Here is a 21,910-nt window from a genome sequence, read left to right as displayed (position 1 = left end):
AGTAGAAGTGCAGCCCCTGCCAGCCATACAGTGCTGCTGACTGGCCATTTAGGGGACAGAGTTTTCATGTATTCTGTCCTCAGCCTGAGCCAAGCTGCACCTGATAGTTAAGGGGGGAAGAAGGCAGCAGCAGGGAAGAAGCAAGGGGGTCAGAGGGCAAGCAGAGGGGGTCTGTACTGGGTCTGACTCTGGCCCCAACCTGGGCTCAGGGCCAGAGTCAGAGTCAGAGGAGCTACCCGCCCACCTCTACTTTGCATGTAAATCTAAGACAAGGGACTTTTTTCCCCCAGCTGAACGGGGGGAAACACTTTGTTTTAGATTCGAGTATTATTCAAAATGCAGTTGTGTCCAATGTGTTAGATGATTTCCAGACACAGAATAAAACAAACCCTGTCTTGAAGAGTAAACAGTCTAAAGTTAATCAGCAAGAAAATAAAGTGAACTTTTTTGTCCTTAAAACTATGCTCTTTTTGAATATTTTGTCCATAGAACTGTGCTTTTTAAAACTTTACCATTTCAAAACTACATATGATTTATATGTCAAAACACGGATTTCTTTATTCACATGTTGCTCATAAATTAAATACATCTGTATGCCTTTTGAAAGATCAGAGATTTAGTTTGTCAAGCTTTAGGTTGTCAAGACTACCCATAATGCATGAAGTAACAAAATAATGAATATGATTTTAAGAAGATGCCTTTCCATATAACCACATTATCAAAACAACCCTTTCTGCCGGAACTGTTTATATTTTGAAGGTTCATTCTGACCCCTTCATAGGGTCTAATATTACACTACTTATCTAACAGACCTCAAAGTCTTGGCAGCGTCAGGCTAAGAATCTGATTTTCTCCAGTTCATCAATGCCAGATGTATTCTAAATCCCCGTGTAGTCAATGAAAATTGTGACTGACTTAAGAGGACTTTGGATAAAGCCAATAATTTGAACTCTTCTGTTAAGCTTCAAAAACTACACATAAAAAAGCAAGTACACTAAAGCTGGTTAAATATGGATTAATTAGCTGAGCAGCTTCAAGTGGTCTGTGTGGGTCACTGTTACCCAGTCAGGGCATCTACGCAAGACACTTTAGTCAATCATTTGACTAATTAGCTCCACAGTAAAGTGTCACTGTCTATAAGTGCAGTGCTATAAGGCAGGAGTAAGCTAATTAACTTTGCCATAAGACAGTACTGCCTGACACACGTACTATCCTACAGCGGAATTCTTTACTCTGCTGTAACACGCATGTAGACCGGGGCTGGCTGGGGCACGAGAGTGCTACAGTGTGGGGGCTGCCTGCTGACTGTCCACTGCACTGCAGTGGGGGCTGCCCTGCATTGTAGCACCCTCATGCCCCAGCTAGCCCCTTCACAGATCCCCCAGTTCCCTATCAGCCAGGGCCATGCCACCCAGGCTCAATGTGCTGTGATCCCAAGTGCACATATAAACGTTGCACCCAAAAGCAATAAACTCCAGTGTGAACTGTGTCATAGTTTGTTCAGGCACACTAATTTCACATGTAGATGCATCCAGTGTACATCTAAATGGTAGTTTTCAGCCATTTAATGGGCTTTTTAAGCACTTACACACTGTCTGCAGTTCTATTAATGAGGCAGCATAGATGTACATATATTGCATACATACAGTAGACTACACACTGGGTAGGCAGCCAATGTACATGCATAACTCACAACATTGAAGGTGGACAAAAACCCATGACTGGTGAACATTAGATGATCACAGGTTTCCTTCTTGCTGAGCCTGCACAATACATTTTAGGAGATCCTGAACCATAAAGAAAACTGGGCAAAGTACATAAACTGCAACTGCCATGGGAGGACAGTAGTTTTCCTATGTTTGAGCTCCAATAGTTAAGTGGCTAGGGAACACATCTAGGTTCTAAGGCCCCCTCACCCAGAGTAGACCATCACCTATCTGTCTATCTGGAAAACCATCAGTATAGTACAGAGCTTTTCATTGCATGTGGGTTAAACAGTCTTTGAGGATGCAGAAAACCAGAATAAAACCTCAGATGCAACTTTTATTCCACATAACACCTTAAGATAAGAGGCAAGAAGGATGCTTGAAGGGATATAGTTGGCCCCCTGTGCAAGGACAAAAATGTCACACCCAGAGGCTCTGCTTGGCACATGTGCAATGCAGTGGACAAGTTCTCAGCCTTTGGTGTGAAAAGATGAAAAAGTTGTTCAGAACTATGATGATGAAAACACCATATATGCATTTGGACAGCTGTACGATTGATGAGTTCCCCTGTTGTGCATCTTCAGAACAACATTCAAACCTTCTTATAACCTCATCAAATCATCCTTGTCTGCCTATGTCCTTAGACCAACACAGCTACAACCTATACCCCTTCTTAACTACATAGCATTTGGGAGGGTATCTCCTTCCTGATACAGACCTCATACACTATTCCAAGAAGATACAGGGAGCTCCAAGAATCCCCAAACCCAGGCACTCTGTAAATTAACTCTAGTGTCCCTCACTAACCCTATATAAGGAAAAGTAACAAATGTGCACTACAGTCCTTCTGGGCAGCTATGGGTAATCAAAAAGTTGACATAATTTACAAAAGCTCCCTAAATTATGTTGGTGGCTACTTCAGCCCATAAGCAGGGTGGACTTGAAAGGACATCATGGTGGGTTACAAGCTGGAGTTCTGACTTATTGTGCTATGCTTGTAAAGCCCACAGCACCAAATCCCACCCTTTATGATATATGAAGAAGCCAAATCTACAGTGTATCCATTAGCTTCTCTAGAAAAAATGTTTTAAATGCTTTCTGCCTGGTGAACCATTCTCTTAGATACTAATATTGCCTCTAATTATTTTATTCAGTTTCTTCCCTGGTGAAAACTGACTCAGCACTCATTCTTTTGCAAGGGTAAAAAAGTGTTACTTTAATAATGATTTTTTAAACACCCTTAAAAGTTGACCTACAGATCTAATGAAAACCAGACAGCAAGCTAGTATATCTGGAAATTTTTACCAGTTTAACACAGATTTCAGCCCAGTAAAACATTCAAACAATTTATAAAATTCCAAAGTGACTAGCTTCTTTTATCTGGCAAAACTTACCAAGCGCTCCCAGAGGAGTCACTGTTTCCAAAGGCACTGAAAGAGCCATCATCTCTTTGGTAGAGAAGCTCTCTTTGGTATCCTGAAGGGACAAAAGTAAAAGTCAAGTATTGTATGAATTATTCTGAAGAGGACGCAAACTATAGTGTCCTTTGGAAAACATGAGAAAAAGTTTTCTAATACTGGAGAATGAAGAGCAGCAGAACTTAATGTCAAGTTTCACAGTATTTCTGCCAAATATGCAGAAGCAAATGGGAGAGAGATGTTGCAAAAAGTAGGTTGTAGTAACATGAAGGATCTATCTACCAAGGTTGAGATGCAAGGCTTTAACTCCCTGTCATCAAACGTAGTCTTAATAAAAATCAATGAAGATTTGTGGTGAATTAATAGAAGTATTAAATGCAAGACATATGAAATTATAGTTTTAGTCTCTGCAGTGCTAGTTCAGCTTCACTTGCAGTTCTGTGTCCACTGTATGATACTAATGTTTAAGATGGAAGTAAAGAAACAGGAGAGGGTCCAGATTTTAAGATTAAGCAGTGCAAAACTTTGACAATACATGGCTCACTGGAGGCATCTTAAGACAGCTTTACCTGATTGCCAGCCTAGTTTTATTTTAAATTTGTGATCAAATTTTTGAGAATAACTTAGCTTTTTCTCTCAGAAACTGAAATTCCAAGATAGTCACTTTAAATCCCATGACTAAAAGCAAAATTTAAAAGGCAACTTTCACTGTGCTTTGTTTTAGTTAAATACAATTAAGTTAAAAAAAAGCAACTCTGGCAGCTTTATGGATCTTTTCATTCCCAAGCAGTCAGTGAAGATTATTTTTTAAAGATGCATTTTTACTGCATTCTCATTCAGTTATCTGAAATAAAATCTGTTGTGAATTAAACTGTATGACTTTCTTTTTAAACTGAATTTTTAAGAGACTGTATTACACAACTAAACCAGAGCTAAATGTCAACTTTAAAATATGGCATGATAGTTATTAAAAAAACAACAATTCCAAACCAAAAAAATTAATTGTTGAGTGGGAAACAACTGAAAGCATGAAACAAAAGGCCTGAACATTTGCATTTTAAAGTTGTTGATTTTTCTTTCTTAAAATTAAACTTGTTTCAAAATCTTAACTGCTTTGGCCATAACACAGTCTTAAAGAATGCTGTTCTAATCTAAAATCTAACACGAGTTAAATAAAACAATGCATTTTCTCTAAGTGACATATTTAATATTTCAATTGTGACTCATTTAAGAATAACTTAATGAAAGTGTTTTTTTGGATAACTTCAGAAAATTGTGGCTGCATAACTCAGGCTTCAAAGAGTAACAGATTACTTTCAGAGTAATGGTTAAAATTACAAACATCGTTGTTTTGTTTTGATTTTCTTTTTATTTTGCAGCCATACTGTATGACTGGTTGAAAATATTCCATCTAACCATTTTTGAGCAAAAAAAAGAAAATCTATTATTAAAAGAGTGTTTTCAATGGAAAATGTTGACTCCTTGTTGAAATACTGAACATGGTAAAACCAAAGCATTTCAGAAGAAAAGTAGAAAAAATATTCTATTTGGAAATATTACCATAGTCTCTCATGGCAGTTGCAGTTTATGTATTTTGCCCAGTTTCCTTTATGGTTCAGGATCTCCTAAAATATATTGTGCAGGCTCAGCAAGAAGGAAACCTGTGTCACCAGATATGTAGTCAGGCCCACAGAGCAGAATGGGAGCATGCAGTACATAAAGTTCATAATGCACCTCCAAATTTTCAAATCAGAACTTTTGGTTTTCCTCGGAAATGTTTGTTTTTAATTTTTTTTTACTCAAAAATGATTTTTTTTTCCCTTGAAAATTGTTGCTGAAAATTGTTTAAATGTGTTTCATTTTCAAGCAGACAAGGTTATTTGGGTAAATCTGGTATCTTTTATTAGACAAACTTAAATATTTGAAAAGTTCTTCTTAGCAAGCTTTTGGGCACAAGCACCCTTCATCAGCTGAAGAAGCATCTGTATAAATGTTCATTTCTAGTAATGGAAAATTACTACTTGCAACTGCCCCCTTTCCCCTGCTCCTTGTGCCCTCTCTACACCAGGGTGAGCCTGGTCTGGGGAAAGTGTGGGCTGCTCTGGTCATCTCGTTCCCAGGGGACTTGAAGCAGCAGGGCAAAGCCCACTGGCCCTAGCTCACACCAGAGACCGGTGTGAGAAGCAGGCAGGAGTTCCCTCTGCTCAAGTCCTGGGGCCCAGTGCACTGAACCCCAAGGTAAAGTCCCCAATACTGGGACTCCACACACCTGGGACTCCAGTGTGAGAAGCAGGAAGCAGTTTTACCCCACTCTTCTAGAGAGTACCTCCATAAGCCTTGTTCCTAATGTGGCCACCTTCTCCTTGAAGGCTTTTAAGTCTCAGCTCCCGCTGCTCAGCCAAGTGGCATGGAAGGCAAAGGGAAGCCAGTTGGACTGTGAAACAGGCTCAGGAGGCTTTCTCCAAGCCAAGCTACCAGCCACAGGCTTTTAAATTGCCATCCTTGCTGCCCAGCTGAGCAGTGGGGATGGGTAAGGGGGAGCAAAGGGAAACAGGTGGGGGCAGTGCCACTCCGAGCACAACTCCCCATGCCCAGCAGCCAAGCAGAGCAGTTGAAGCAGGACAGTAATGCCCCTGCCAGCTTCTCAAACTCCAGTGAGAAGCAGGCAGAAAGCAGTTGGCAGCTGCTCCTCCCCTTCCCTCTTAGTCTATGCCTTTTCCAAACTGGGGTGACCTCAGTCTCTGGAAGGAGCAGGATCCTTTCCCCCAGCTCCAATCTTCTTCATCCCCAGGGGGAGTTAAACCCAAGGAAATTGTGCAGACATTCAGTCTCCAAAGAGAAACTCTCCTGGGAGTGATTTGTACCTGCCTATTGCCAGGTTATTTTTCTCCCAGACCAGGCACAAGAAAAAGCTCAAGTATCTGCACATTTGATTTCTAACAGGAGAAAAGCAATTCTCCCAGTAGAAACTGAACATCTATACATGGCCTAACTTGTACCCTTTATAATCCAAGGAGCAGTCAAAAATGCCCAGACCTTCATTTTAATCAAGCAAGAGAATAATCAGTTTCAAGAGTGATAATATAGATCTCCTTTTACAGTATGGCTTTAGTCTGAAAAATATCTAGAAATGGCAATTTCATACTCAGCGCACCTTGCTTTTGGGATGAATTGAGAACCAAAATCACTACAGAAAAATGCCATAAACTGAATAACCTTAAACTGAATGCTAATTCAGATTCCAAATGCACAGCAACAAATAAGATATTTTCTCCTAGTATATTTTTTTTAAGCTAGGACCTTTTCTGTAAGTGTACAGACCTTCTCTCATAAAAGATATAGCCTTTGATTTAATATCCTCCTTTAATTGCCTTGTCTTAGTCAGATATTCCAACACATAAATATTAGGAGCAAAGTTAATCATGTTCTGTTCACCACAGCCATAAGGCATCTTAATCAGAGACTCCAAACCATTGATAGAAGGCCCAAGGATATCACCTAAAAGATAAAATTAAAGTTCAACGCTTATACATGTGCATATATGGTGATATCATTTTTAAAATTAGACTTTTCAATACTATAATATCCAGACACAATCCTCTTCAAATTCCAGTGCCTTTATTCTAATGTTATAATTAAGCCAACATGAATATAAAGGCAGAGTCAACATACAAACCAGCAACTTCACAGTGTTAAATATTGCTAGGAAGATCTCTAATGGACTAATATTCAGAAAGCCTCTTCCAAGGCCTCTGAAAGTCTGTTGAACTAATCCTGTTTGGGAAATGACCAAACTCATTTCTTAAGGGAAGTTGTAAAGGCACATTGCAACTCCAAGCCTTAAATTGGAGGCTATGCAAGCTCAGCACAAATTGAAACATTCAGCTTTATATTTCATAGATTACTGTCTGTGAAAGAGACAAGATTGCTTCCCAAAAGATAATGACAATATAAATAGGATAAAATAATTCTTACCAATAGCAGTGACTTGAACTCTTTCACTGCCACTTACTACACCAGAAGGAAAGTTGAAATGCAGAGTTTTTGATATAGTTTTTGGATTATTCCCAGTCAAATCCAAAAGAACTGCCTGTGAGTAGGACTGTTCAAGGCCCTCAGCCTATCAATATAAACAAAGATAATTATTTTCATCTCCAGTATTTTATTTGTTGTGTTTAGGTTTTTTATCATGCTAATTCATAAAGTGTTATATTCAAAACACCTAAACCATTATGCTTCATACTATTTGCTAACACAGCAAAAAGTAGCATATTTGCTCATCTGAACTGATACATATTTATTTTTTGCTTAAAACCACAGATGTGCCTTTAGTAACTGTTCTATCAAGATGAGGTTCTAATAAGGAAAAATAATATATAGAGCCTGATCAAGTCTAGTGAAGTCAGAATCTTTTCACTGACCTCAGTGGACTCTGGATAAGGTCCATTCAGCACAGTAGTCCAAGACAAAGGTATCACATAATATGCAACACTATGGGTTTATCTATACGGAGAGGATTTAGTTCAAAGCAAGATGAATCTATGCAAATACTTCAAGTGTGTGCATTTTCCATTAAAAAGTCATCAGAAAACACACAAACTCAAAGCAGGGACCAGAACCCAGTTTCCCCCTTTACCATTTAGTGAGGGAATCACGCTCCCTCTTCCCCTCTTAATAATCCAATAGATGTTTCTTTTTGACAGGTTGAACAGATTCAGCTGGAAGGGTTTACCATGTCCACACCCCAGAAAAGCCAGCAGTGGTTAGGATGCTGTCTCAGGATGTGAGAAATCCTTGAATGTAGTGATGAGAATTGAACTAGGGTCTCCTAGACCCACTCTGATATTGTATAAAAGAAGTACACCACCACCATCACCTCACCTTTCTAATGTATGCCAAACTATGTATGGGGGAAGGCCTAGTAAGAGGGTCCTGACTGATCTTAGATGTGAAAAAGGTGCTGAGCTGCAAAGCCCTAGAGCCGAGAGAAGCAGTTCTGGGCTGGTAAGTATAATGGCACCTTAGTTTTCAATATTAACATTCTCCCAGTACTTTGTTTTGAATAGATTCATGCCACTCCCACAATACAGAATTTTTCATGTTAAAGATCTGTTGACCTCAAGCCAAATGTTACAATTACAATTCACTTATTAGAGGTTTTTGTCAAAAAAATTACTGAACAAATTATAAAGTATCAGTATCATCCCACACCTGGTCCTGCAGCTCCCACTTCTACCAATGGAATGTGTCATGTGATCAAGGATTTGTACACCTGAGTTCTATGGGGCTTTTCATTATTATTATTTTTAAAAGCAAATCTAAAGCAATTTAAGGAAAGGTCTCTTTAAAAGAAAGCTTTCTCCTAAAATTCTGAAAAGCTTACAAGAGAAACATCTATTGATTTGTCTTTCTGAAACATTCTGACTTGTTTTTTATAAAGCTTGGAATGAATGAAGTCTTTAAATATTTACCTTCACTAAAACTTTCTGGAGAACAGCATCAGAAGCAGTGGGTGACACTGCTGTCACTTTGATAGGGATCTCCCCCAGCCGTTTTGGTTTGATTGGGAAATTAACAGTTCTTCCATCTTCACTTGGTACCAACACAGACTGTTGGTTTCCTGTAGCGTTTATTTCATTGGATGTTATAAGAATTTCAAAAACATCACTGATATCCAGGGTCACTGTAACCTATGAAAATAAAATAAAATGTGATATTTTAGCAACAGATGTTAATCCTAAAGGCTGTTGTTTTACAAGATGTAGATTTCTGAGCATATATAAAAATATGCCTGGATTTTTCCATGTCTTCACTGAAGAAATAATAAAGACTTTGAGGAGATGTATTCAGAATTGCTTTTGGGAGCCTTGCAGTGTCTGGCAACATTCCTGAATCGAAGTATAAAAATATGGACAAAGAGGAAAGAGAGGGAACATGGAGCAAGTAGAAGGATGAAATAAGTAGAACACAGGAGAATGGAAAGGAAGAAAGATCTTCAGGGAAAAACAGAGTAGAAGCTAAAAATCAGAGGAAAGAGAAGGAAACTGTCAGGAGACAAATAACATAGTTGAGAAAAAATAAGTGAAATATTAGAGCTTATCTCAATATGTGTTCACTAGCCTGAGCTCCATTCATTGAACTTAATGAGAGCACTCAAGTGTTTCAGAGTAACTGCCATACAGTGACTGGAAAGGCTTAGGAACACTATGTATGCCAATTCAGATCCAATTCAATCCCGTATCCTACTTCTCACCAATACCATTGAGAGGAAGCACAAATAAATCAAGGTGCTTTTGACTGATTTGTGCAATGATTTTACCTTAGGAAATGAGATATTTCTGATGACTGCAACAAAAAAAAATATGAGTGATAACCAAGTATATATATATGAACTGACTCTAGGAGAGCTACAAGAAGCAAGATTTGTCTGAGAGAATAATTTAATGAACAAACTCTGTAGTTGAGAGAAATGTTAGACAAGCTCTCAGGCATAAAATACCCTTTCTTGGGTCTAGGAGGGCTCACAATGATCAATACATAGCAGAAAGGTAGGGTAAAATGCCAACAAGAGGGTTTACCTTGGTCTCTTCTTTCAAGTAATTGAAGATATTTATTTCCAAAATAAACTGTTCTCCTCTGGTAACAGAGTAAGGAAGGTTCAAGGAAATGAAAAAAGGCTGAAATGTTTCTAGCTGAAAAATAAAAAAATATATACAACAGTGAATTCTTGCAGTCACCAATTAGCTATTACATTGGCTACAGTTCAAACTCAGACCTTTTCTAAGCAGACTTTGTCACTGGTAACCTTAACTAGACAAGTGCATCATGTACTAAGCTATAGATGGAGCTTGAGTGAAAGAAACTGTTAGCTGACAGCAACCAATACATCCTTCTGAGGACTCTACAGCATGCTCACATGGGAGCTGTGGGGTTCTTGGCAGTACTGACCATCAGACTGCTCTGTAATCTGCATGCTTAAACATGGATTGAAGATCTAACTTTCAAAATGTGGGTTTGATAGTTCTGAGTGTACCTGTCCTTTGGAATTCTATAAAAGAAAGTTGCCAACTGTTTTGAAACCTAAGTAATGTATGATGTTAGAATTTATTTCTTCATGGCTCTACATTTATGCCAAGGAGCATCCTCTCATTGACTTGTACAAAACAGAATAAGGCCTATGGGGAAAAAAAATACTGAAAAATAATGGACCCTCCTAATTTTTGTTTTACTGACTGTATGGATTTTAATTTGAACTTTGTATTTTTAAATATTCCCTGTGCATAAAAACCATGTTTCATTCCATAATTACATTTCTGAACTAAAGAAAAATCTCAACTATAGAAACCCACAGGTAGCAAGCAATTCACTTTTGCCTGTGGAGACAAGCTTTTTGAAGACAATCTTTGCCCTATTGAAATCAATGGCAAATGTCAATTGATTTTACTGCAGTCAGGATTTCCTCCCCTCCCTCTCCCACAATGATTAAACATGCAGTACAGCCATCTGGGAAATAACAGCTAGTGTGAAAATTTAAATGAAAAATACTGAGTTTTGTTTTCATCAAAGCTTTTCTTGTAATCACTTTAAGTTCTCCCCCAATAAAAAACAAAAATGGATTCTTTTTCAATAGCAAAGCCTGACATTTTTCAGCTTAAAATAGAAAATAAATGGGGAGAGAGGAGGATTTGGGGGGAAGGAAATTTCCACTTTCCATAAAAAAAAGTTTTAACAGATAAATTTTACCAGTATTATCTTTAAAGAATAACAACATTCTGTAGGAAAAGTTCCACAGAAATAATATAACTAAGCTAACTCTCATTTGATAAATAATGTTAAAGTACATGGCCCAGATTTATTTTCTCTGTTTCATGGCTTCAAGGATAACCTTGGCATGTGTTCCCCTTGCAAACTACCCAAATGCAAGGATGTGTGCCCAAGTATATAATTTCATATAATCTGAAATCAGTTCCATAGATTTCATAGACATTAGGGCTAGAAGGGACCTCGGAAGATCATCGAGTCCAGCCCCCTGCCCAAAGGGCAGGAAGTCAGCTGAGGTCATAGGCTCCCAGCAAGATAAGCATCCAATTTTCTCTTGAAGGTGTTCAATGTAGGTGCTTGAACCACCTCCGATGGCAGGCTGTTCCAGACCTTGGGGGCTCGGACAGTAAAGAAATTCTTCCTTATGCCCAGCCTAAAATGGTCCTGCAGTAGTTTATAACTGTTCAACCTTGTCATCCCTTGAGGTGCTCTGGTAAACAAACGTTCCCCCACATACTGGTGGTCACCCCTGATAAACTTGTAGGTGGCCATCAGATCACCCCTGAGCCTGAGCTTTTCCAGGCTAAAGAGCCCCATAGCTCTCATTCTATCATCATAAGGTCTGTTTTCCTGACCTCTGATCATGAGCGTGGCTCTTCTCTGGACTCTCTCAAGCTTCTCCACATCCTTTTTGATTATGGGGCCCAAAACTGGACTCAGTACTGCAGCTGCGGCCTCACCAAGGCCAAGTACAAGGGGAGAATGACGTCCCGGGATTTGTTTGAGAAGCATCTATGGATGTAATCCAGCATTTTGGTCGCTTTACTAGCCGCAGCATCGCATTGAAGGCTCATGTTCATCTTGTGGTCAATGATGACCCCCAAGTCTTTTTCTTCCATAGTGCTAGCCAGTGTAGCACTGCCAAGCTTATAAGGATGCTGCAGGTTTTTCCTCCCAAGGTGGAGAACCTTGCATTTTTTAGTGTTAAACACCATCAGGTTCTCATCCACCTACTTGCTGACCCTGTCCAGGGCAGCCTGGATCGCCCTCCTGTCTTCAGGTGTGGATACTTTGCCCCAAAGTTTGGTGTCATCAGCAAACTTGGCCATTAAAATTTCCTGTGTTCTACCTCTGCCAAGTTAAGTGTAGAAAACATCTGAAAGATGCAAGAGTAATGATCCTAATCTCTTAGGCCCCCTCTACACATGCAAGTAAAGGTATAATTGGATGGGGCTGGACACGATGATCCTTCAGGGTCCCTTCCAGCCTGAATGTCTATGAAATCTATGGATCTAATACATGATCCACACAATCACACCACACATGCTTGGCAGGAGGCATGATTTTGAGATCACACATTAGATCCAATCATGCCTTACTGCTGGTGTAGGGGAAGCCTGATCCTGGCTCCCCTTGTACTGGCAAGAAGCAGGCTCCCACAGCTAGGAGCCCTCTTTGCTGAGGGGGCTCCCAGCTGCAGGGGCCATGTGCAGCTAGGACAAGAATTCAGCATCTGACAGGACTTTTGGTCCTGCACCCGACTGGGGTCTCAGTCCCAGGCGCACCACACATGCAGCCAGGACGGAGAGTCCCACACCTGATGACACAGCCAGGACCGAGAGCCCTGTCAGGTGCAGGACTCCCAAGGTCTAGTTGCACATGTGGGCTCAGAGGATTCATGCACCCCTGAGCCTTGGGGATCACAGCAGCTGTGGGCTAGGGGTTTCACACTGGGCATGACACACTTCTGTGGTTGGGAGCCCCATCAGCTGACACATGCAAATTAAACAATGGCCATAAGCTACTGGAGAGAAGGTTTAGACTGGACATTAGAAAGAAGTTCTTCATGGTTAGGGTTGCCAGGATCTGGAATGGGCTTCCAAGGGAAGTGGTGCTTGCCCCATCTTTGGGGGTCTTCAAGAGGAGACTGGACAGGCACCTGGCTAGGATCACATGATCCCAGGTTTGGTGACCCTTTTCTTGCCTGCCAGGGGCAGGGGGTCGGACTAGATGGCCCACTGAGGTCCCTTCCGACCCTGGAATCTATGAATCTAAGAAAGCTCAATAACAACTAGCTATAAAGTTAATACGCATTTTCAAGGTCTAGCTTTATAGCTGGTTGGAGCTTTTTATCATATAATAAGTACTTCGCATGTACAGCTGGTCTTAAGGTAATTTTGCAGTTAATCAGTTAATTGTGCAATACCTGTAATGTGTAGGGGGGGCCTACAGAGCCTCAACTGCAAAATCCAAACTAGGTCCAAAATGTATTGTGGAGCAACTGTCGGGTTAATTTCATAGTTTCATAGATGTAGGGTCTTAAGGGACCTAAATAGATCATCAAGTCTGACCCCTGCCCTGGACAGGAATGTATACTGGACTCATATGACCCCTGGTAGGTTTGAGCTCATATGACCCCAGTAGGTAATTATCAAGCCTCCTCTTAAAGTCCCCCAGGGTAGGAGCCAGCACCACTTCCCTTGGAAGTTGGTTCCAGATCCTAGCCGCCCTGACTGTGAAGTACAGCCTTCTAATGTCCAGCCTGAATCTACTCTCAAACAACTTATGGACATTATTCCTCGTTACTCCGGGAGGTGCTCGGGGGAACAGGGTCTCTCCCATTCCCTGCTGGTACCCCTGGTAAATTTATAGATGGCCACCAGGTCCCCTCTCAGCCTTCTCTTGTGAAGCCTGAACAGGTTCAGGTCCCGTAGCCTCTCCTCGTAGGGTCTGCCCTGCTGTCCCTGGATCATGGCGAGTGGCCCTCCTCTGGACCCTCTCGATGCTGGCCACATCCCTCCTAAAGTGCAGCGCCCAGAACTGGATGCAGTACTCCAACTGTGGCCTGACCAGTGTTGCACAGAGGGGGAGGATCACCTCCTTGGACCTGCTCAGAATGCATCTGTGGATGCACAAGGTGCAGTTAGCCTTCCCGGCCGCGTCCTCACATTGGCGGCCCATGTTCATCTTGGAATCAATAATGACTCCAAGATCCCTTTCTGCCTCTGTGCTGATAAGAGGGGAGTTCCCCAACCTATAGGTATGCTGCTGGTTCTTCCTCCCCAGGTGCAGTACCTTGCACTTCTCAGTATTGAATCCCATCCTATTCTCATTCACCCACCCCTATAACCTGTCCAGGTCCAGTTGTATCCTGTCCCTCCCTTCTAGTGTGCCCACCTCACCCAAATCTTGGTGTTGTCAGCAATTTTGAACAGGGTGCTTTTCACCCCATCATCCAAATCGCTAATAAAGAAATTGAACACTGCGGGCCCAAGGACCGAGCCCTGGGGGACTCCACTGCCCACATCCCTCCAGGTTGAATATGACCCATCCACCACCACTCTCTGGGGGCAGCCCCTCAGCCAATTTGTGATCCATCTGACTGTGTAGGCATCAATGCCACAGTCACCTAGTTTTTTAATGAGAATGGGGTGGGAGTGTCAAAGGCCTTCCCTAAGTCCAGAAAGACTACATCCACCGTGACACCTGCGTCCAATGACTTTGTGACCTGATCGTAGAAGGCAATCAGGTTGGTCTGACAGGACTTGCCCCTAATGAACCCATGCTGGTTGCCCCTGAGCATCATCCCCCCTACCGGTCCTTCACAGATGTACTCCTGGATAATTTTCTCAAAGAGCTTCCTCAGGATTGAAGTAAGACTAACAGGCCTATAGTTGCCTGGGTCCTCCCTTTTTTGAAAGGCACTCAGATCACATTTTCTAGATCAGCAACATTCAGCTATAAGATTAGGATACAGACATAGGTATAGATTCCAAAATCTGTTCTTTCCCAGATTATTAGGATTTGGAGATTTGGATTGGTAAAAATCCATCTCTAAACTATACCATCACAAGCAGTGACATGAAAATGGAAATTATGATATTGACCTGGGGAGGAAGAACCAACAGCATATCTACAGGCTGGGGAACTCCCTTCTCACCAGCACAGAGGCAGAAAAGGATCTTGGAGTCACTATTGATTCCAAGATGAAGATGAGCTGCCAATGTGGGGACGCGGTCAGGAAGTCTAACCACACCTTGTCATGCATCCACAGATGCATCACAAGCAGGTCCAAGAAGGTGATCCTCCCCCTCTATGCAACACTGGTCAGGCCACAGTTGGAGTGCTGCATCCAGTTCTGGGCGCCGCACTTCAGGAGGGATGTGGCCAGCATCAAGAGGGTCCAGAGGAGGGCCACTCACATGATCAGGAGGCAGCAGGGCAGGCCCTACAAGGAAAGGCTACAGGACCTGAACCTGTTCTCCACAAGAGAAGGCTGAGAGGGGAACTGGTGGCCATCTATAAACTTGCCAAGGGGGACCAGCAGGCAATGGGAGAGTCCCTGTTCCCCCGAGCACTACTGGGAGTAACAAGGAATAACGGCCATAAGCTGATTGAGAGTAGATTCAGGCTAGACATCAGGAGGCACTACTTCACAGTTAGGTCGGCTAGGAGCTGGAACCAACTTCCAAGGGAAGTGGTGCTTGCTACTACCCTGGGGGTCTTCAAAAGAAGGCTAGACAATCACCTAGCCAGGGCTCTGTGACCCCAGCATCCTTTCCTGCCCATGGCAGGGGGTCGGACTTGATGATCTGCTCAGGTCCCTTCCAACCCTACCAACTAGGAAACTATGATCCAAAACTCCAAGGGACTGAAACTGGTAATCAAAAAGAAGTGAGCATGTTTGTCATCTTGCAAGAACAGCGACCTCACACTGCCTGGTCTCACATCTTCTCTGATCTATATGTACATCAGTTGCCTTTCTCTGTGCTAGTGATTTAGGGTGGTTGATTGGTGGTAGGGTGTTTGCCTAGTGCCTGGTGTTTGTGTTTCTGTTTTTTTTTCTCTCCTGTTTTCCCTTGTTGTGACATGTGTTTGCTTTCCTCTCCCTGGCTCCAACCCCTTATTTATCTCTGTATTCTTTTCTTTTCTTTTCTTCCCCTTTCTGGAGAGACTAACGGGGCTTGCTTTGGGCAGGGCTGGTTTAAATAAATGAGGGGTGGAGCTAGGCTAGGAAGCCTTATAAAAGGCAGCCCCCAGCAAACTGTGTAAGCAGTGAACAGAGGGCAGCAAAGAGAGAGGGAGTTTGCCTAGGGAGTTCACTGAAGAAGGGAGCCAGAGAGCAGAAGACTCTGTGCATGCGTGCGTGCACGTGTGCAAAGGCCCAGGTTTTGAAGTGTGCTGCACAGAGGTCCTTGTGGTATGTTTTTCCCCCCTTTCTACCCTCTCCCCCTGTTTTTTTTCTCCTTACAGCATAAGTGTCCTCCAGAGAGCAGAGAGGCACAAATGGAGTCTGGGTCAGCTGTTGGGATGTTCCATGTTTGTACTCCACCCAGACTGTCAAGAGCACTTCATCTGCACCAGGTGTAAGCTGGTGTCTGCCCTGGAGAAGAAGATTCAAAAGGTTGGAAGCACAGGTATCCACACTGCAATGCAATGCAATGCAAAGCAATGCATCAGGAAGATTACTTGGATAAGAGTTATGAGGCTGGTACTGGAGAGGTCAAAGGGCAACGAGGAGAAATGCCAGCATATGACTACTTGGAGAAGGAGGGATCCCAGAATTGAAGAGGAATGGACTGAAGTCAGCAACCACTTTTGAGCATTCAGTGGTGGAACTGCTGAGGAAAAGGTGGAGAAGAGGACATCTGCAGGCATGAGGAAGAGGCAGTACCAGCCTAGAGAGCAAGAAGTGCAAGGCCCCAAGGACAGGGGCTCTAAGGCCTTAGACCTAAGAGAAGAGTGGTGATGGTCAGTGACTCCCTTCTGCAGGGGACAGAAGCACCAATTTGCCTTCCAGATTTGAGGGCCTGAGAGGTGTGCTGCCTACCTGGACCCTGAATTCAGGACATCACAGAGAGACTGACAAAATACATTCGTCTTTTAGACCACTACCCCTTCCTGCTTGTCCATATAGGCACCAACAATACTGCCAATACACTAAGCAGATCAGAGGTGACTATGAGGCTCTTGAGAGGAGACTTAAGAGCTTGGAGCACAAGTGGTGTTCTCATCGATCCTTTCCTGTGGAAGGCAAGGATCCAGGCATATCCCGGAAGTGAATGTGTGGCTGAGAGTGGTGCTAACGTGAAGGCTTTGGCTTCTTCAACAATGGGCAGATGTTCTTGGGAGAGCTATAGGGCTGCAACAAGTGGTGAAAAAGGGAAGTGAGTAGTTCAAAATGCCAAATATATCTGATGCAAGTATAAAAATGCAAGGAGTACAGGAATTAACAAAATAAACTGGAAGCTGCAGCCTGTAACAGGAACTGTAATCTGGCATCACAGAGACCTGCTGGGACAGCCCTTACAACTACACTGTCAACACGGAGGGTTACACTCTGTTTCAGAAGGACAGAGTTGGGAGAAAAGTTGATGGTTTTTACTTATATATCAAAAACATATATACTTGTTCCCTGGTTTAGGAAGAACAAAACAGCAAAGCAGAATGTATTTGGGTGAAGATGACAGGTGTAAGATGCAGTACCAATATAGTGGCGGGGATTTATTAAAGACCCCCAAATCAGAAAAAGGAAGTGGATGAAACCCTCTTTAAGTAAGTGACAAATCTATCCAAAATGTATGGGATGATACTGATGGAAGACGTAATTTACTGGACATCTGCTGGAAGAACAATGTAGCCAAACAAACTGTCAAGCTGGTTCCTAACTTGTATGGAGGACAACTTTGATCCAGAAGGTGGAGGATACAATTAGGGGATCAGTTATCTTGGATCTTGTCCTGACAAACAGGAAAGAACTGATGGAGGATGCAAAGATGATGGGTAACTTGGGATGAGCGATCACAATATGATAGAATTCCAGATCCTGAGACAGGGAACGCATAAGGTCAGCAAAATTACAACACCAGATTTCAAAAAATGAGGATTTCATCTGATTCAAAGAGTTAATAGGTATGGTCATGGGAAGACAGACTGGAGGATAAAGGCACCCAGGAGGTCTGGGAGCTTCTAAAGTGCACAGAATTGGAAGCCCAACAAGAAACTGTCTCCACATGATGGAAGCACAAGAAGAATGGCAAGAGACTAATGTGGCTGCACAAGGAGCTTCTAAAATGCCTCAAATGCAAAGGAAAACCAAGAAATAGCAAGAACCTGCAGGGACAAAAACAGGAAAGTAAAGATAAAGAACAAGCTGCACATGGCAAAGGTGTTCAAGGACACTGAGGTTCTATAACTAAGTTGGCCAGAAAAGAAGGACCAAGGAAGCCCTGGGTCCACTGTTACAAGCCTGGGGAAGCTCCTAACAGAAGATGCAAAGAAGGCTGAGCTACTGAATAACTTCTTTACCTGTTTTCACAAAAAAACTAAGCTGCAGCTAGACACCTACGGATTAGCTAGATAAGGAAGAGGGCAAGCAGAAAGTTGAGATAACAAAAGAGATGGTGTAACAGGGAGCCAGAGGGCTCCTGTTAGTTTAAGGGGAAACTGTAGCAGGCTGATCTGGCTGCATGGGGGGCTGGCAGTTTGGAAGCAAACTACATACTAGGGAGCCGGCTGCCAGCAAACAAGCAGAATAGTAGCCACCCAGAAGCAACCCTGGGAGAAGGGATTCTCCTATGAAACAGCTATAGGCAGCCAAACAATGGCCAGCTGTGAGAAGGCAGGCAGCAAGGAAATGCTGCTTCCTAGGCAATGAGCTTCCCAGCAGGGTAAAAAGGCATACCTGTGGCCAGATCCAAGAAGTCACTAGGGCCTAAACCTAGGGCCTGAGTCAGGTCATGAAGTCTGGCCCTGCAGGTGGGAAGGCTGCAGAGGAGTACCTGGCTGACAGATGAACTATCTGGAACTACCAGTAAGATTGAAGGGTTAAACATGAATACAACCCAGATGAGGGGAAGCCTTGCAATACAGCCAGTGAGCTGGGGTTTATGTTTGAACCCAGTCCAGGGATAGTTAAGGTCACAGCCTGTGAGCTTACACTTTTGTTGCAGTTTAGTCCGGTGGTTTCAGCAGGACCACTGGGGAGGTGGAGGTCCCTACCCTGCCCTGAGCAGGGGCAGAGACAGGGCAAGTAGGCTCAGGGCCCAGAGCAGAGTGGAAACAAGGCCAGGAGGTCCAGGGCCATAGGCAGGGCAAAAACAGATCCAACACAGTGCCCCTTTTAAAAAAGGCAAGGAGGACCCAGGGAACTACAGACCAGTTAGCCCCACCTCAAATCCTGGGAAATGACTGGAGCATATCCTAAGGAAGACCATTTGCAAGTAAGAAGAAAAGGCTGGTCACAAGCAGCCAGCATGGCTTCATGCTGGACCTGCTGCTGTTCAATATGTCTATTAACGATTTGGATGCTGGCATAGAAAACTTCTTGAGAAAGTCTGCAGATGACAGAAAACTGGGAAAGATTGTGATGCAAGTGTAATTCAGAAAGATCTTGACAGACTGGGAAGTTAGGCTAGAGCTAACAGGATTAAGTTCAACAAAGACAAATGGAAGGTGCTAAACCTTAGGAAGAATAATCAAAAACACAAATACAAAGTGGGTGACACTTGGCTGGATGGCAGCACTAAAGGATTCAAGAGTCTTGGTAGATCACAGACTCAATATGGGTCTGCAGTGTGATGCAGGCACACAAAAGGCTAATACAGTTTTGGGATGCATCAATAGAAGCAATAGGTCCAAATTGTGGGAGGTGATAATGCCTCTCTACTTGGCACTGGTTAGGCCTTGCCTGGAGTATTGTGTGCAGGTCTGGGCTACACACTTTTATAAAGGACATGGAGAAGTTAAAGGGTCCAGAGGCAGCCAACAAAGATAAGGGGAGAATGCACTTAAATAGGGGACATGATATACTTCTTCAAATACTTAAAGGGCTGCCATAAGGAAAAGGGAAAGCAACTTTTCTGTCTTGCTGAAGAGAGGAAGGAGGACACAGACCAATGGCTTGAAGTTGCAGCAAAGTAAGCTTAGATTGGATATCCAGAAAAAATTCTTCACTGTTAGAACAGTGATGCAGTTGAAGACTGCCTACAGAAGTTATGGACTCTCCATCATTGGAGGTGTTCAAGAAGCCACTGGTCAGGGATGATCTAAGAATAACTGTGCCTATTTTCTACTGTGTGTATTTCCCATGCTTCTGGGCTATGTCTTTTTGCTACACGTGTCAGAGTGTGGGCTACAGGCAAAGCTAGGGATTTTGACTAGGGTATGCCAATTCATGGATTCATAGATGTTTGGGTTGGAAGGGACTTTAGCAGATCATCGAGTTTGACCCCTTGCCCTGGGCAGGGAAGAGCGCTGGGGTCAGACAACGCCAGCCAGGTGCATGTCTAGCTTCCTCTTAAAGACCCCCAAGGTAGGGGAGAGCGCTGCCTCCTTTGGAAGCCCATTCCAGATTCTGGCAACCCTTACTGTAAAGAAGTTCTTCCTGATATCTAACCTAAATCTGCTGTCAGTTTGTGGTAGTTGTTCCTAGTTACTCCAAGGGGTGCCCTGGTAAACAGAGCATCTCCTATTCCTTGCTGTCCCCACCCCCACCGGTGAATTTGCAGGCGGCCACAAGATCGCCTCTCAGCCTTCTCTTACAAAGGCTGAAGAGATCCAAGGCCCTCAATCTCTCTTTGTAGGGCTCTGCCTGCAGACCTCTAACCATATAAGTGGCCCTCCTCCGAACACTCTCAAGGTTGGCCACATCCCTCTTGAAGTGTGGCACCCAAAACTGGATGCAGTACTCCAACTGCAGCCTGACCAGTACCGCATAAAGGGGAAGTATCACCTTCCTGGACCTGTTTGTCATGCACCTGTTAATGCATGATAAAGTGCAGTTAGCTTTATTGATCGCTTCATCACATTGACAACTCATGTCCATCTTGGTGTCAACAAGGACTCCGAGATCCCTTTCCGCTGCTATGCTGCAGAGAAGGTCTTCCCCCAGCCTGTAAGCATGCTGGTAATTCCTTCTCCCTAAGTGCAGCACCTTGCACGTGTCCTTATTGAACTGCATCCTATTTTGTTCTGCCCACTTTTCCAACATGTCCAGATCTGCCTTGATTCATTCCCTACCCTCTAGTGTGTTAACTTTACCCCATAATTTGGTATCACCTACAAATTTGGACAGAGTGCTTTCCATGCCCTCATCCAAGTTACTGATAAAGACATTGAACAGCACCGGTCCAAGGACCAAGCCTTGTGGGACTCCACTGCCCACATCTTTCCAGGTCAATACTGACCCATCCACCACCACTCTCTGGGTGCAACCCCTAAGCCAATTTGCCAATGCTCCTGCTAGTACCAAATCCAGAGGTTCCTAGCTAGAGGGTCTTGCCCTTCTGCTCAGTCAGACTGATCACCATATTTGGGGTCAGGAAAGAATTTTATCCCATGGTCAGATTGATATGGATTGTGGGGATTTTGCCTTCCTCTGTAGTGGGAGTGTCCCTCTACCTAGGATTTCCTAAGACTATACTGACAACCTTTTATTAAAGCAGGACATTGGCTGCCATGGTTCCCATGCTTTACCTGTGGCAGGTTAGGGTGCTATGCCTGTGTTGTGTCAGGATTAATGGTAGTTTTATGTAGAGCTTGGATTATGGATTGCATAGAAAGGTTTGGGTAGGGATGGTCCTGCCTCAAGCAGGGACTGAATTAAATGACTTCTGGAGGTCCCTTCCAGCCCTATGTATTTATGATTCTATGAAATCATTTGGGCCTAAATGCCTGCAGCTTCCTCTAAGTCTATTTTTGGTATCTAAATAAGTGTTTCAAGGATCCATCTTTTAAACACATCCCCCACCATAAAAATGAAGGGCAGGGCAGGGTAACAGCTACATGATTGATCCCTCCTTGAGGCCAATGTGAAGAAAATGTCATTTAACCAGCCCATAAACTTCTTCCTTGTCCAGGCCCCCTCCTTGTAACCTATCTTTTTGTGCATTTTTCCACCCAAGAAAGCTTTTTGGAATGTCCAAGATAGCTATGTTAGGATCTTGACATGGAAAGGATTCTCCATGCCCAGACTACGAGGGCACAATCAGTCCCTTCGTTTGACTAATGCCACAAATTATCAGG

The 21,910-nt window shown here is 43.1% G+C and overlaps 1 protein-coding gene across 3 annotated transcripts in view; it reads right to left on the bottom strand.

Annotated features, from left to right (window-relative positions):
* CD109 (CD109 molecule) overlaps positions 1 to 21,910 on the bottom strand; it is a 125,435-nt gene that overhangs the window by 38,752 nt on the left and 64,773 nt on the right. For all 3 annotated transcript variants that reach the window (XM_059731221.1, XM_059731222.1, XM_019496871.2), the window contains exons 20-24: positions 9,703 to 9,816; positions 8,596 to 8,814; positions 7,100 to 7,244; positions 6,446 to 6,622; positions 3,101 to 3,182 (exon numbers count right to left, since the gene is read on the bottom strand). In XM_059731221.1, coding sequence (XP_059587204.1) covers positions 3,101 to 3,182; positions 6,446 to 6,622; positions 7,100 to 7,244; positions 8,596 to 8,814; positions 9,703 to 9,816 — 737 coding nt within the window. The remainder of the gene's footprint in view (positions 1 to 3,100; positions 3,183 to 6,445; positions 6,623 to 7,099; positions 7,245 to 8,595; positions 8,815 to 9,702; positions 9,817 to 21,910) is intronic.

This window comes from Alligator mississippiensis, chromosome 1 (genome assembly GCF_030867095.1).
Source record: "Alligator mississippiensis isolate rAllMis1 chromosome 1, rAllMis1, whole genome shotgun sequence".
Taxonomy (NCBI): Eukaryota; Metazoa; Chordata; order Crocodylia; family Alligatoridae; genus Alligator; species Alligator mississippiensis.
Note: the sequence above shows the minus strand (reverse complement) of the source record. Positions and strands in the feature narration are given on the sequence as shown.